Below are 16,420 nucleotides of genomic sequence, written 5' to 3' on the forward strand. Positions count from 1 at the left end.
TACGGAAAGATGGGAAGCATTTGGGTCGCCAAGAGCAAATGGGTACTCACGCACGCGCCACTGAAGCCATTTCCCGCGTCTCGTAGTGAAGAGGTTAACTCTTCTATCGTTTTCCCTTATTAAATTCAAACTCTTCCACTGACTCCATATAATTTTCACAAGCACTAAAATATACTTGACTAGATTGTAAACTGTCATGTTGTTAATACTGATGGATTAAATGAAAAATAAGAAATCGTTAACTTCTGAGTTTACTTGGCTTCCCTCAAATCCAAACCCTTCCGCTGACTTTGTATAATTTCCATGAACAGTAAAATATACTACATAATATCATATACCTGTCATGGCGTTAATACCTAAGGGTGTAGTGGAAAAATTAAAAAAATTAAAATGACACTGGAATCGAATGCATCAAAATATCGGTGCCATGATAACGTGACGTCACTTCAGTCTCATTCAAACCTTCGTGGGGAGTAAGTGTGTCGTGCGGCGGTCCGAGGTAAACAAACATATTATTACACTTTTAACGCCTCTATTTAACTTACCAAACCTTCCTTAACGCTTAACCATCAACTGCAGTGCCCAGGAATAAAAGTAATAGCGTTGACAACCGATAATTTTAAGTGTAAGTGATGTTTTTTTGTGTTAGGGTCGAAAAAGTAAAAAAAAATCGTTAGAGGTCACTATTGTGTGGTGCCATTGTGGATTAACGACCTTAGTGCTGGATCTTACCTGTGCTTCACCTGGAGAGATTAGACCTTCACCTGTCACCCGGTAATCAACGCAACAGGTAAGTAAAGATATTCAATTATTTTTTTTATATTAGTTTCGTCTGTCCACCCAACACCGGCCTCCGAGTAAGTCAAGATATATGATAGCTACATGATTAAGGTTTTTCGTGGTTGCTTTATTAATTCGTCTTATATAAATTTGTCCATTATTGCCTTCCAGCTTCTATCAGTGGTATGGCAACAGCGTCTGGCGTTTTTTTCCCGGTTGGTTTTATTTCCCTTCAGCTGTGTCCCTTGCTGTAAGAAATATGCGGGAAAAATTTACGAAAAATGCCCATTATTTATCCTTGTCCATTTTTATTATATATATTTGGCAAAGGTCTATCAGTTTCATTATTGCCAATGATTATTATAGTTGCCCTTTTTTATTCCGTTCGACTAAGGAGTTATATTTCTCTTATCTATTTTATATAATATGTCCATTAGTTTTTTGACTGGGGATTTAGATTTTTCGCCATTATATCTCATTTCGCCATTATTTCGTAGTTTTTTTGAGGGGTATTTCGCCATTATTTAGTTTTTTTGGGGGGTATTTCGCCATTATTTCGTAGTTTTTTTTGGGGGTATTTCGCCATTATTTCGTAGTTTTTTTTGGGGGTATTTCGCCATTATTTCGTATTTTTTTGGGGGGTATTTCGCCATTATTTCGTAGTTTTTTTGGGGGGTATTTCGCCATTATTTCGTAGTTTTTTTGGGTGTATTTCGCCATTATTTCGTAGTTTTTTTGGGGGGTATTTCGCCATTATTTCGTATGATAGACTATTTAATTAATTCCCTTGGGCGTAATGGAGGGTCGTTTAGTATCATAAGGGGTTAGGCTACCACTAATGAATCCTGTATAGTTTACCATTTAACGAGAGGAGGGTAGGCTATAAATTATTGAAAAGGGGGGGGGGGGCTATTTCAGGAGGCTAGGTTATCTTATAAGAGGAGGGTGGGCTAGGCTATTCAAGGGGGCCAAGTTACCATTGTATGAGGGGGGCTAGGTTACCATTGTAGGAGGAGGGACTAGGCTATTATTTCGAGGGAGCTAAGTTTCTATTTGAGATTGGGGGGTAAAGGGTGTTGATGGAAAATATGATAAGAAAGAATGAATAGGTTATGTAGTGTAGTTATTAAAGGAAAAGAGAATCGGGGAGAGAAAAAGATAAACAAGAATAACAAAGATATTGGTGTTATGCAGCGTTGATAAGGAAAATAAATAGTGAAGGATAAAATATAAAAAAATACAGAATGGTTATATTGTTGATAAATGAGAGAAATATGGAGAGAAAAAATAAAATAGAATAAAACATTTGGTTATTGTTTCCTAAGGGCTCATTATTTTTATTTTTTGTTTTGCTATCTTAACAAAACCCTTTCGCAGTTCAATTTTGGCGGCTCCTTGCAATGAGAAAATGGTAAAGTTGGTGTTATGAAAGAAAACGCGGAAATAAGGGCACACTGAAACAAAACTAAACGCTTAGCACCCTGACATCTTTTCATCGTTATTCAAGATGTTAGTGATTATCTTCAAGCACGTAAGAGTTTATGCTATATCAGTTAGTAAGGTGGATACTTACACCAAAATAGCGCTTAGTTTAGTATATTAATAACATGATTTTTCTTTAATTAATGCAAAATTCATACAACTTCAATAACTTAGACAAAAGCACAATTGACACACACACACACACTATTGATAATACTAACACACACACACACACACACACACACTATTGATAATACTAACACACACACACACACACACACTATTGATAATACTAACACACACACACACACACACACACGCACACACTATTGATAATACTAACACACACACACACACACACACACACACACACACACACACACACTATTGATAATACTAACACACACACACACACACACACACACACACACTATTGATAATACTAACACACACACACACACACACACACACACACACACACACACACACACACACACTACTGGTAATATTAAGACAACGACGCACAGATAAAATTAACTATAATATCAATATATATAATAAACAACACTAAGAAATATGGATAGAAACGAGAAACTAAAACCAAACTTAAACATTCTCAATCAATTAAAACAACTGTATATACAAACACAGAAAAGAGAATGGGAGTTACAGAGAAGAACAAACATAATTACCATCATCATCACTCTTCTCTATCTCCTCATTCGTTTAAGAAGAGAGATGAAAGAAGAATGCATAAACAATCACCATTTTCACTCTTCTCTCTATCTCCTCATTCGTTTAAGAGAAGAGAAGAATCACCATTATTATCATTCTCCCTTCCATTTCCTCATTCGTATAAGAGCCGATAGGAAAGACGAATAATCCAAAGAAGAGGAAGAAGAGGAGGAGGAGGAGGAGGAACCAGAAATAGACCTCCTCACAATCTCCCTCTTCTCCGTATCGCACTCAATCCACACCACCTCCACTACACCACTCTCCACCTCCTCCACCACCATCTCACCCCCCTCCCATTGCAACACCACACCGTTGGCCGCAATCTCCCTCGCCTCAGTCACGTTCGCCATGAAGTAGCCGAGCTGGAGGCAGATGAGGTGGGACAGGTAAACATCCCACATCTCGTTAGCGTAGGTGTACCAGGTGCCAGCCAATTTCACGAGCAGGTAACCGGATGGAGTCTTGGTGGTGGGGCGCCTGAATGGGGTTGAGAATGGGTTAGTTAGTATGTTTGTTTACGGTTTGTGTTGGGGTTTGTGGTTATGGTTTGTTATGATTAGTTTTGTTCCTTTCTCCCTCTTTTCCTCCTCTCTCTCCTCTTCCTCCTTTTCTTGAATGATTTCTTCTTTCACGTCTTTCCTCCTATATTTACTCTCCCACCTTTTTTTTTTTACCTCTCCCTCCCTCACTCACTTTTTTCCTCTTCTCTCCTCCTTGCTTACATTTCCTTTCCCCCTCCCTCTTCCCCCTCTCAGGTCTTCCCTTTCCTCTTTTTTTTTCCACTCCCAAATCTTTACTTTTACCTCGCTCACTCCTCCCCTTCTCTCTCCTTCTCTCCTCCTTTCCCCTTCCATCTCTCCTTCCCCCTCCACTCACCCTAACGCATCCTCCACCACCGTCACGTTGGGCGCCAGGGTGATGCAGTTCCTCTCGTCCTCTCCCGCCCCGCAGTCCTTGTTCCCGTCACACACCATCCGTCTCCCCACACACGACTGGGGAGACGACCTGGGGATGTGGGGAGAAGGGAGATTAGGTAGGTTCGAGTTGATGGAAAAGGAGTGGCATATAGAATGCTAGAAGGGAGAATAAATGAAGGAAGAAGAGATAGTTATGCGAGGGAAGAAGGGAGGATAGGCATGATGGAAGTGTGAAGAAAGAAGGGAGAAGGGAGAATAAAGCAAATGTGAGGAAAGGAAGCGTAGAATGAAGCGAGAAAGTCAGGGAAAGGAAAGAACAGTAGAATATAAACAAGAGCTTGAATAAGGGAATAGTAAAGGAAAGATAAAAGATAACGAAAGGTAAAGATAGGAAAATAAAGGTAAATATAGGTAATGATAGATAAAAGAAAGGTAAAGGTTAAGTAACGAAAGATGAAGTTAGGAGCGGCGAGTAGCGTTTTTTTTTTCTTTTTTTTTTCTATTGCCCTTGAGCCGTGTCCTCTGATGTAAAAAAAAAAAGAAAAAAGAAACTGGTAAAGAATGGTAAAATATAAATGTAACAAATAAAACACACCTGTCCACGGTAGCACAAATATCTTACCTGTAACACCTGAAAGCGCGCTCATTAGTGGTAGCATTAGAGGTGGTGGTGGTGGTGGTGGTGGGGCAGTCACAGTTCTCCTCATCAGTTTGGTCATCACAGTCTAGCTTGCCGTCACAAATCTTCTCCGGCATCATCTTCAGCCTCAACACCTGTATGATTAACCCTTAGTGAGTCGTTAATGGCCTCACAGGTAGATAAGCAGGTATAGATATATATTTCTTTTCTAACCGATGAATTTCTGTCATCGTTTCCAGCATCTTTTCTTTCCTCCTCTAATTCGTCTCACTCTCCAATTTCATCTCACTACCTCCCCTTCCTCCTCTCACTCCTCTCCACTCTCCTTCCTACTCTCCTTTCGTTTCCTACCCTCCTTCCCCTTATTTTTCTCTTTCCTCTCCCTTACTCCTTCACTTCTAATCCTCACTCTCCCCTTTCCTCCCATTTCTCCTCTCATTCTCTACCCTTCAGTCCTCCTCTTTCCCTTTATTTTTCTCTCTCCTCTCCCTTCTAACCTTCACTCCGTCCTCCTCCTCTTCCTCTCACTCTCCTCTTCCCTCCTCTTACCTTGCAACATGAGCAGTCCTCTTCGTCTTCTCCCCCTGGGCAGTCCTTTACCCCGTCACACACACTCCCCATGGGGATGCACGTCCCACTCAGGCACGCCCACCTCCCCGCGGGGCACTCTGATGGGAAGGAAAGACGGGAAGGATGTCAACGTGATGCTGGGGAGAGGGGGTGAGGGGGGAGAGGGGCTGGGGAAGGGAGTGTAGGAATAATATGCTTGGGGAGTGAGGGGAAGGAAGAGAGGAATAAGGGAGAGAAGTTAAGGGAATAAAAAAGGGTTATGGAAGGAAGGGGAGATATAAAAACAAAGGACAGTGAAGGGGAAAAAAGGGAATAATGAGAAAGAAAGGAGGGGGAAAGGGAGGGGAAGGAAGGGGAGGTGAATGAGCAAGAATGGGAAAGAAGGAAGAGAGATCTTGTTACTTCAATAATATTTTCATAACGCCTTAATACTCACAATTCCTCTTTAATTCATACGTTCACCTCATCACAAATACACATATACTCATACGTATACTCATTTATATTCAATTACATTCACTTACATTTATTATTAATCATCATTCCTCTTTGACACCCTTTTACTTCACCACAAACAACACTAACAGTATCTAACCAAAGACACGGAGATGAGCACATAGGCCACGCGCACTAACAACCCCCTTAACCACACTCACCGCACAAATCACTAGGAGGCAGGTCAGTCGTGTTCACAGGCAGACAGGTGGTGACGAGCGGCGGGCAGGTGGGCGGCTCGTCGGACAGGTCGGGGCAGTCCAGGGTCCCGTCACAGTCCTGCCCGGGGCCCACACACACACCCGTGGCGCAGATCCTCCCCTCACACGACGCTACAGGGGTTGCAGGGGCGGAAGGGGCCTCGTCTGTGTCTGGGGAGGAAGGGTGAGTGAGTGAGAGAAGGGGGGAAAGGGAGAAAGAAATGGATGGGAGAAGGGAAAAGAAATGGGAGAGTGACAGGAACGAGGAATTCACGTTGACATTAAACCACGCACATAGAAATCTACGTAGCCTTCACACATAGATTCACGTACACACAGATAGCACGTAGCTACACACCAAGTCATGTATGTACACACCAAGTCATGTATGTACACACCAAGTCATGTATGCACACACCAAGTCATGTATGCACACAACCCATGCACACGTCCCCCTCCCCCCACCTCCCCCACCCCCCCACCCACCAACACATCTCCCAACTACATACTCAATACTCCCCCCACGTACCCATGATGAGGTGTAGGGCGGTGAGGTGGGCGTCCGTGAGCAGCGGGTGTTGGTGGGAGACTCGGCACGGCGCCCCTTCCCCCGCCCCCCGCTGGTACGCCCACACGCCCACGCCCTCCCACGTGGGGTTGGTCTCCACGCTTTGCTGACACGCCACCACCCCTGACCAAGACTCCTGGCGGGGGGACGGGAATGGGTGGGATGAGGTTAGGGAGGATGGGAGTGATGGGGGTGGAGGTAAAATGTGGCGATAGGGATAAAGGTGGATGGGTGATGGGGGTGAGGGGAGATGAAGTGAGGAGGATAGGAGGTTGGGGTGATGGGGGAAATGGGTGGGATGAGGTTGAGGAAGGAGTGATAGGGGTGGAGGCAGAAGGGGGTGATAGGGATGAAGGTGGATGGATGATGGGGTGAGGGGAGATGAGAGTGAGGGGGATGGGAGGTTAGGGGAGGTGGTGGGATGAGGATGGGAGTGATAGGGGTGGAGGTAGGTGGTGGTGATGGTGGGTGGGGGTGAGGGGAGATGGGGTGGAAGTGATGGGTGGAAGAGTAATTTAGCTCTAAAAGGTGAATTACAACAAGTTATATTACTATTACCACTATAACTACGGCACTACTAATTGCTATAACCTCAAGTGTTACCTAACCTATACACACAGAGGTAGGCACACATACACAAGATAAATAATGTGTATACCAAATTGTTTATTTTATCATTATTTTCTGCCATCATCATTTCACCTTCTACCATCATCACCTGTTTCTCTTTTCTCTCTATTCCTCCTCCTCTTCTACCTCTCATTTTCCCATCCTTCTTTTCCTCTCACTCTCCTCTTCCCTTTTCCCTTCCTCCCCTCTCTCTTTTTACCTTCCTCTACCATCATCACCTGTTTCTCTTTCCTCTCTCTAGTCTTCCTCCTCCTCTTCTACTTCCCATTTTCCCGTCCTTCTCCTCTTCCTCTCACTCTCCTCTTTCCTCTTCCCCTCTCCCTCTATACCTTCCACCACCATCATCACCTCACCTTAATCCACCATCTCACTCTCTCACCGTGCAATATTCCTGTCCAGACCGAGCATCAGGACACAGGTGGTCGTCCTCACACTCCTCCCGGGGACTGAAGAGCAGGCCCACACTCTCCCTGCCGTCCTTCTCGCTTACCCCCGCCACCACGCACCTCCTGTCCACCCCCAACGCCGGTGCCGACCTGGGGAGATGGGAGAAAAGGGGGATTATGGAGAGGTTATTTAGGAAGGGGGAGAAGTGGGGAGGTGATGGTGGAGAGGGGAGTTTGGGTGTATGTGGGAAGGGGAGAAAATGCGAGTTTGAACTTAGAAGAGGGAATTGATGATGGAAAGGATTGATAAGGGGATTTGATAAAGTAGAGAAGGAGAGAGGAAAGGAATTACAGTTGATAAGGAAAGAGAAGAAGAGGGGAGTTTATGAATGGAAGAATAGGTGATGGGAGTTGATAAAGAAGAGGGAGAGGAGAAATTTATAAACCTTAAATAACAAAACTATAAAAACAAGAAATGGACAGGTTAAATAATGCTAGACATGCTTCTTTTTCCCTGCTTCACTAATTAGTAAATCACCTGTAAACAATACCAACAACAACATATTCAATAGCAAACATCAAAATCAGTATCAATCAACCAAAACAACGAAAACAATATCAACAACAAATACAATAACAAACAGCATCAATCATCAACCAAAACAACAATAACCTACAGTACCTGGGCAAGCATAGGCTGTTGACATAATCCGTTCTGGGCATGGGGTCGGCGAGGCGCAGGAGCAGCATGTCCGTGCCCTCAACGCCCTGCACGCGCCCCACCCTCCGCTCCGCCTCGTGGCCGCCCAGCACACGCGTGGGAGCCCCAACGCGGTGTACGGAGCCCATCACCACCACCACGATGTCCTTGGCGAGGCTGTGGAGATGGTGGTGGTGGAGAGGGTGGTGGTGGTGGTGGAGAGGGTGAGGGTGGGGGTGGTGGTGGTGAGGGTGGTGGTGGAGAGGGTGGTGGTGGTGGTGGAGAGGGTGAGGGTGGGGGTGGTGAGGGTGGTGGAGAGGGTGGTGGTGGTGGAGAGGGTGGTGGTGGGGGGTTAGTATTCATGTCATCCTATTCTATCAATTTTTTTTCTATCTTAATCGGTCAACCTTTTCTCTTCAGTCATAATTAATCTTTTTCTTCCATCATAATTAATTATTGTTTTCTTCCGTCATGCATTTATATTTCTTTAATCAATCATTCATACTTTATTATAATCTTTTTCTTCCATCATAATCAGTCATATAATGAAGATCTCATAATTATCGTTTGTTAGTTATCCTGAAAATTGCTTTCTTGTTACGGTAGTCATTTACCCTCAGAATCATTGAGGTTACCCTCCAAAGTTAGATTAAAACCACAAAATCATTAGAGCACCCACAATTCCTCACTAATTAAACACGTACACACCTGTAACTACTAAACAGCTAAACCAAATAATTTAACTAAATCAAACAACTAAACTAAAATAAAATCACTAAAACTCCATCACCTTCACACTTTCAAACTCCACCACCACACTTCCCTCACCTGACATCCGCCATACAGGTAGTAGACGTGAGCACCCAGGTGTGACTGATCAGGGTGCCGCCACACGCACACCTGCCGTTCACCTGCACACACCCCGCCCACGGCACGCCCCCCGCCTTGGCCACGGGCGTCACCTTGTCGTAGTAGTACAGCGCCGCCTTCCCACACGCCTCTCTCTCGCACCTCAAGACGGCTTGCTGACACGTGCTTGCCCTCGCTTGACCAAGACCTTTCAAACCTTGTATCTTCTTCAGTAACGACTCTTCACTATTATCATCACCACGTTTTCTTCTTCTCCGTTCTCCCCCTTCTCCAGTTTCTTCGTTTCCTCTTCTTTCCCTTTCTTTACCTTCTCCAGCTTCTTCGTTTCCTCTTCTTCCCCTTTCTCCCCCTTCTTCGTTTCCTCTTCTTCCCCTTTCTTTACCTCCTTCATCTTCATCTTCCCGCAGAGCCAAAACCCTTCTTAGTAACGCCCCTTCATCATCATTTGTTCCTTCTTCTTCCCCTCCTCCTCTTCCTTCTTCTTTGTCTTCTGGTCCTCTGGCTCTTGGCTCTGCTTCTCTGGCTCTCCGTGGCTCTGGCTCGGCAAAGGACGGTGCCTGGATGTAGCTGATGCCTCCTAACTCACTGTGAAAGATAGTGTTGGCAAGGGTGAATTAGTAAGATGATGGTGATAGCAATAGTGAAGACGATGTAGGAGAAGGATAGTAATGATAGTTATTGTGATGGTAGTGAAAATGATGGTGAAGACGTGATGGTATTGGTGAAGGATTTGTAAGAAGAGGATAGTAACAGTTGATAGTGATGGTGAAGATGTAAGAGGATGATGATAATGGTGAAAATCGTAAGAAGATAGTAGGAGGGATTGTAAGCGCTATATACAGGATAGTTAAGAGGAATAATAAGCGATAGATAGGATAGTAAGTGAAATAGTAAGAGATAGATAGTACAGAGTAAGAGATAGATAGTACAGAGTAAGAGATAGAGAGTACAGAGTAAGAGATAGAGAGTACAGAGTAAGAGATAGAGAGTACAGAGTAAGAGATAGAGACTACATAGTAAGAGATAGAGAGTACAGAGTAAGAGATAGAGAGTACAGAGTAAGAGATAGAGGATAGTAAGAGGGACATGGAGGGATAGTGGAGGGATAGTAGACGATAGACACAGGATAGTAAGAATACACACTTAAAATGTAAACAAACCCACTTCCCATTTTCTATTCACCTGTAGCCGATGTATTTACAAACGTGGGTGCCAAGGTGCGTGGGGAGGCTGCCGAGACAGAGGGAGTGCCAGGTGGTGCCCTCCTTCAGCATCAGAGTGCCCTCCACCACCCCCTTCTGCACCTCCGTCCGGTTGTAGAGTGCCACTAGGGGAGGAGGGAATGGTTAAGTTAGTTGAGTCCCCGTTGAAATGTGCGAGAGAGTGGGTGTCGATTGGTGCCTCATAGAAAGTGGGGGTTTTGATGGTGGGCTTAGTTGGAGTTCAATTATTAAGAAAGTGGGTGTTTTGATGGTGGACTTAGAAGTTCAATTATTTAGTGCTATTTTTGTTTTACTTTGTTGTCATATGTCTGCTGATTTCTTTCCTCATCACTTTTTTTTCCCTGATTATTTATACGTATTTCTTCCTTTATCTGCCTTATTTTCCCCTTTATCATCATATATTTGTATTTTTCTTCCTTTGTCTCATCTTCTAAATCAATCTTTACTTTTTTTTCCTTCCTGTTAGCGTCCCTTAATTCCCAACAGTGTCTTTTCCCTTCTCTACCTTCTCTATAGCATCACTTTCCCTTATTTTTCCTTTCCCTTCCTTACTTCTATTCCCTTTTCCATTCTCCTCCTCTTTATCAACTCCTCAACTTACCTCTTTACCCTCCCTTTCCCTCTATACCATCTCCCCCCCTCCCCCCGGACCCTTTAGCACTCACGGCAGTCCATCTCGTCCTCGCCGTGGGTACAGTCCTTCCGCGTGTCGCACAGCTGGGTCACCTTCACACACTGGCCGCTGCGGGCACAGTGGAACGGCGCCTCAGCATCACATGGCTCTGGGAAGGATCGATTTTGTTAGGTCTATACTCTATAATTTACTTAACCCCTTGACTGCGGATTTCCTACAAGAAGCCATCACCAAGCTACAGGAATGGAACAAAAAGTGGCTGGTACAAGTCAGTGAAGAAAAATGTAAAGTCCTACACCTTGGGAGGGGATATCCAGCACACCAATACCACATGGGAAACACTCCACTATCCACCACAGAGGCAGAGAAAGACCTGGGAGTGTATGTTACCAGGCTACCAGTGAAGGGATATCCAGCACACCAATACCACATGGGAAACACTCCACTATCCACCACAGAGGCAGAGAAAGACCTGGGAGTGTATGTTACCAGGCTACCAGTGAAGGGATATCCAGCACACCAATACCACATGGGAAACACTCCACTATCCACCACAGAGGCAGAGAAAGACCTAGAACTATATGTTACCAGGCTGCCAGGAAAGCAAAATCCGGGGCAACCGCAGCGGACGGGTTAAAGGTATATTTGTTCGTTCTCTCGTATCAAGAAGAAAAAAGGAGGGTAATTATAGTCGAGTGAAAATAATTTATGGGAAACCGCTCTTCACACAGTCCGTCCACCGCAATTTTAAGTGTTCTCCTTTCCCTTCTCCTTTGCTGAATTTCTTTGTCCATTTTTCGCCCAGTGTAGGTCTTTGTTCCCGTCTTTAAACATAGGACAGGCAGAAAGTTATTGCAAAAATCAACGAAGAAGGAGCTTATATACTTTGTTTGGTAGAAGAAGCATATATGAATTTACTGAATGAACAAACAGTGCCTGGGTTAAAGTTGGGTAATGTTAGGGTTATAGTAAGGCACAGTTAAGGGTCAAAGTTAAGAAAGGTCAGGGGTTAGTTAGGCAAGGTTAGGGGTTAGAGTTAGACAAGTTTCAGGTTATAGTAAGACAAGGCTAGGGTTAGTTAGGCAAGGTTATAGTTGTTAAGGATCGGTTAAAGTTAGACTAGGTTAAGACAAGGTTGGGGTTAGTAAGGCAAGGCTAGGATTATAGTTAGACAGTTTAAGATTATAGTGTTAGGGTTAGTTAGGCAAGGCTAGGATTATAGTTAGACAGTTTAAGATTATAGTAAGACAAGTTTAAAAGGGTATAGAAAGACGAAGTTTAGGGTCACAGTACGACGAGGTTAGGGTTAGTTAGGCAAGGTTAGAGTTATAGCTAGACCAGGCTAAGACAGGTTCGGGTCACAGTTCAGTAAGGTCAAGAGTCACCCACCACAGTCCTCATCCGTAAGGTCGGCACAGTCTGGGTGACCGTCGCACAGCAGGTCCCCGCGCCCCGCCGCCTCCAGCCGCGCCTTGCACCCACACGCCCGCTCGTCCGACCCGTCCACGCACTGCGGCGACCCGTCACACCGGCTGGCCGCGGGCACGCACTCCGGCACGCTGGAGGAGGGGGGGGGGGGGTGAGGGGAAGATGAGAAGAGGGAAAAGAGAAGGTGGGAGGGCGGTAAGTGAGGGTAGAGAGGTGGAGCAGAGGGGAAAGAGAAGGTGAAATAGATGGGAAAGAGAAGGCAGGAAGGAAAAGAAAAAAGGGGGGAGGGAAGAGGGGAGAGAAGGTGAGAAGAAAAAGTGAAAAAAATGAGAAAGGAGAAATTGAAAACGAGATAACTAAATGAAAATAAACGAGTGAGAAAAAAGAAAAGAGAAGACATTTGAAACAAAACTATAAAAAAATAAACTAGAAATAAAGAGGAAGAGGAAGAGAAAAACGAGAAATTTGAAACAAGAACACTAAATATATATGAACAAGAAAATAGAGGAAGAGAATGAAAGAGAAATTCAATGCAAGAAACCTAAAATTGATAAACGAGAAAAAAAAGGAGAAAAGAGAATTAGGAGAAATTTGGAACAAGAAAACTAAATGTAAATAAATAAGAAGAAAGTAAAAAGGAAGAAAAAGGAGAAATTTAATGCAAGAAACCTAAAATAAACAAGAAAAAAAGAAGAGAAAAGAGAAAGGGGAGAAATTTGAACCAAGAAAACTAAATATAGATAAACAAAAAAAAAAGAGAATGGAAAAGAAAGAGGAGAAATTTGAAACAAGAAACCTAAAATAAACAAAAAAAAAGAAGAAAAAAGAGAAAGGGGAGAAATTTGAACCAAGAAAACTAAATATTGATAAACAAGAAAAAAAAGAGAGGAAAAAAAAGAAAAAGGAGAAATTTAAAACAAGAAACCTAAAATAAATAAACAAAAAATAAAAAAGCTTACTCAGTGCACAGGAACTCCTCAGCACTGCACAGGATCCTCTCAAGCTCCTGTAGGACTTCTCCGACCGTGACCCGCTTCACTGCGCATGCGTCCTGACCCTGCGCGGTGGTCTGGTCGCTTGAGGTCACGTCGCCACCAGTTCGAGCCCGGTAACCTATAGAACTAGAGACCTTGGGAATGTGCTCTGGAATGTTACCTGACCTTGGAATAGCCTTTGGAATATACCCATTATAGGTTTCTGGACTTGGAATATAGGAATAGTAGACTTCTGGATTTGGAATACCATCAAGAACACTGGAATTAGGACTTTCTTGGCTTGGAATGGCTTCAAGAATACTGGAATCACCATTTTCTGGACTGGGAATGGCCTCTGGATTTCTGAAGATTTCTGGGTTTGGAATATAGGAATGGGCGACTTCTGCTTCGGGAATGGCATCAGGAACACTGGAATCTGCGTTGTCTGTGCTGGGAACCGTTTCTGGAATACTTGAACGGGAGGATATGGTGCTGGAATCCTTGGCAATGGAATTCGATCGGTAATTCATCCCCTCCTCTTCCCCACCTTCGTCGTAGTAGTCGTAGTAGTCATCGTCGTTGTAGTTACGATCTTGGTCTTCATCGTGGCCCTGGTCTTGGTCATCGACTCTGTTCTCGCTCTCTATCTCGTGGTCATCGACTCTGTTCTCGCTCTCTATCTCGTCCTCGAAGCCGGAGTCCATGCAGTTCATCTCGTCCTCGGCCTCCAGACAGTCCACCTGAGGGGCCAAAGGGGGGGGGAGGAGGAGGAGGCAAGATTAGTGGGGGGGAATGATGACGACGGGGAGATGAGGGGGGAGGAAATGGGAGGAAAGAGATGAATAAGGTGGGGGAGGGAGGAGGAGGCAAGATTAGTGAGGGGGGGTGGGAAATGAGGATGACGGGGAGGAAGGGGAGATAAGGGGAAGGAAATGGGAGAAAAGAGGAATGGAGGGAAAGGGGAAATGGGGCAGAGAGAAAAATGTTAATTGGTATGGAGGAACATAAGATGAATGGGAGAGAAGATGAGAAGAGTGGAAAGAAAGGGGAGATAGAGGAGGAGGAGGAAGGGGAGATGAAGCGAGGAGGAAAAGGAGAGGGGAGTAGAGGGAGAAAGGAGAAAAGAGTGAGGGTACAAAACTTACGAATGGGGAGATAGAAAGGGGAGATGAGATGGAAAAAAGAAGGGGTAAGAGGTAGGAGAGATAAGTGAAGGAGAAGGGAGAAAGAGTGGGAGGAGGAAGGAGAAACGAGAAAGATTAGTGAGAAGAGGAAGGAGAAAGGAGAAAGATTAGTGAGAAGAGGAAGGAGAAAGGAGAAAGATTAGTGAGAAGAGGAAGGAGAAAAGAGAAAGATTAGTGAGAAGAGGAAGGAGAAAGGAGAAAGATTAGTGGAAGGAGGAAGGAGAAAGGAGAAAGATTAGTGGAAGGAGGAAGGAGAAAGGTGAGGGAGAGTGAGTGAAAGGGAAAGTTACTACAGATAAATACAAGTAATTAACGAGGGAAAACTGTACTTGAAAGGGATGACTAATTGATAGGTGGAGTTAAGTGGTTAAGGTAAGGGGGACTGAAGGGAGTAATTAGAGTTAAGGGGAGTGAAAGGGGTAATTAGTGGTAAGGGAAATGAAAGGGGGGGAGGAACAAATTAACGAAAGGGAAATGAATGAAAAGAATTACCGGGAAAAGGGAAAAGTTTGTTAGGAGAAAAGAGGGAGTTATGTAAGGGGAGGAAAGGGAGATAAGAGAGAAGAGAAAGGAGAGAGGAGTAAGGGGAGAGAAAGGAGAGAAGAGTGGGGAGAGAAAGGAGATGAAAAGGGGAGAGGGAAGAAGGGGAGGTTAGGCTTTGGGGAGGAGAGAAAGAGGGTAAGTTATATCATTGTTTGAGAGGGATAGGGGAAGAGAAAGAAGGGGGAAGGGGAGAGGGAGAAGTAAGAAGGGGAGGGTAGGTTTTAGAGAGAAAGAGGAGGGGAGAGGGGGAGGAGAGGAAACGGGGAAGCTATATATGATTGTGGGAGAGGGAAGGGGAAGAGAAAGAGGGGAAAGAGAGAGGTAGTATTAGAAGGAAGGGGAGGTTAGACTTTAGAGAAGAGGAGGGGGAGGTGAGAGAGGGGAGGGGAAAGGAGAGGAAGAGGGGTAGTTATATCATTGATTGAGAGGGAAGGGGAGAGGAAGGATGAGTGGAGGAGGGGAGGTTATATCATTGATTGAGAGAGAAGGGGAAGAGAAAGAGGGGAAGGGGAGAGGAAGGAGGAGTGGAGGAGGGGAGGTTATATCATTGATTGAGAGAGAAGGGGAAGAGAAAGAGGGGAAGGGGAGAGGAAGGAGGAGTGGAGGAGGGGAGGTTATATCATTGATTGAGAGGGAAGGGGAAGAAAAAAGGGGAAGGGGAGAGGCAGGAGGAGTGGAAGAGGGGAAGTTATACCATTGTTTGAGAGGGAAGGGGAAGAAAAAGAGGGGAAGGGGAGAGGAAGGAGGAGCGGAAGAGGGGAAGTTATATCATTGATTGAGAGGGAAGGGGAAGAAAAAAGGGGAAGGGGAGAGGAAGGAGGAGTGGAAGAGGGGAAGTTATACCAGTGTTGGAGAGGAAGGGAAGAAAAGAGGGAAGGAGAGGAAGGAGGAGCGGAAGAGGGGAAGTTATATCATTGATTGAGAGGGAAGGGGAAGAAAAAAAAGGAAAGGGGAGAGGAAGGAGGAGCGGAAGAGGGGAAGTTATATCATTGATTGAGAGGGAAGGGGAAGAAAAAAGGGGAAGGGGAGAGGAAGGAGGAGTGGAAGAGGGGAAGTTATACCATTGTTGGAGAGGGAAGGGGAAGAAAAAAGGGGAAGGGGAGAGGAAGGAGGAGTGGAAGAGGGGAAGTTATACCATTGTTGGAGAGGGAAGGGGAAGAAAAAAGGGGAAGGGGAGAGGAAGGAGTGGAAGAGGGAAGTTATACCATTGTTGAGAGGGAAGGAAGAAAAAAGATGGAAAGGGGAGAGGAAGGAGGAGTGGAAGAGGGGAAGTTATATCATTGATTGAGAGGGAAGGGGAAGAAAAAAGGGGAAGGGGAGAGGAAGGAGGAGTGGAAGAGGGGAAGTTATACCATTGTTGGAGAGGGAAGGGGAAGAGAAAGAGGAGAAAGCGAGAGGAAGGAGGAGTGGAAGAGGGGAAGTTATACCATTGTTGGAGAGGGAAGGGGAAGAGAAAGAGGA

The 16,420-nt window shown here is 44.8% G+C and overlaps 1 protein-coding gene across 6 annotated transcripts in view; it reads right to left on the minus strand.

Annotated features, from left to right (window-relative positions):
• Nucleotides 1-2,359: 2,359 nt before the first annotated feature.
• Nucleotides 2,360-16,420, minus strand: part of LOC126985482 (serine protease nudel-like) — a 30,314-nt gene continuing 16,253 nt past the window's right edge. For 4 of the 6 annotated variants that reach the window (XM_050840448.1, XM_050840447.1, XM_050840446.1 and 1 more), the window contains 13 exons: nt 13,218-13,972; nt 12,220-12,389; nt 10,862-10,978; nt 10,156-10,300; nt 8,932-9,558; nt 8,086-8,280; nt 7,397-7,553; nt 6,349-6,523; nt 5,781-5,990; nt 5,104-5,222; nt 4,537-4,688; nt 3,874-4,002; nt 2,360-3,474 (listed from right to left, as the gene is read on the minus strand). In XM_050840448.1, coding sequence (XP_050696405.1) covers nt 3,090-3,474; nt 3,874-4,002; nt 4,537-4,688; nt 5,104-5,222; nt 5,781-5,990; nt 6,349-6,523; nt 7,397-7,553; nt 8,086-8,280; nt 8,932-9,558; nt 10,156-10,300; nt 10,862-10,978; nt 12,220-12,389; nt 13,218-13,972 — 3,336 coding nt within the window. In that variant the 3' untranslated portion in view covers nt 2,360-3,089. The remainder of the gene's footprint in view (nt 3,475-3,873; nt 4,003-4,536; nt 4,689-5,103; nt 5,223-5,780; nt 5,991-6,348; nt 6,524-7,396; nt 7,554-8,085; nt 8,281-8,931; nt 9,559-10,155; nt 10,301-10,861; nt 10,979-12,219; nt 12,390-13,217; nt 13,973-16,420) is intronic. The other 2 variants (XM_050840445.1, XM_050840444.1) reach the window with 2 other exon arrangements.

The sequence above is a fragment of the Eriocheir sinensis genome, chromosome 59 (assembly GCF_024679095.1).
Source record: "Eriocheir sinensis breed Jianghai 21 chromosome 59, ASM2467909v1, whole genome shotgun sequence".
Classification (NCBI taxonomy): domain Eukaryota; kingdom Metazoa; phylum Arthropoda; class Malacostraca; order Decapoda; family Varunidae; genus Eriocheir; species Eriocheir sinensis.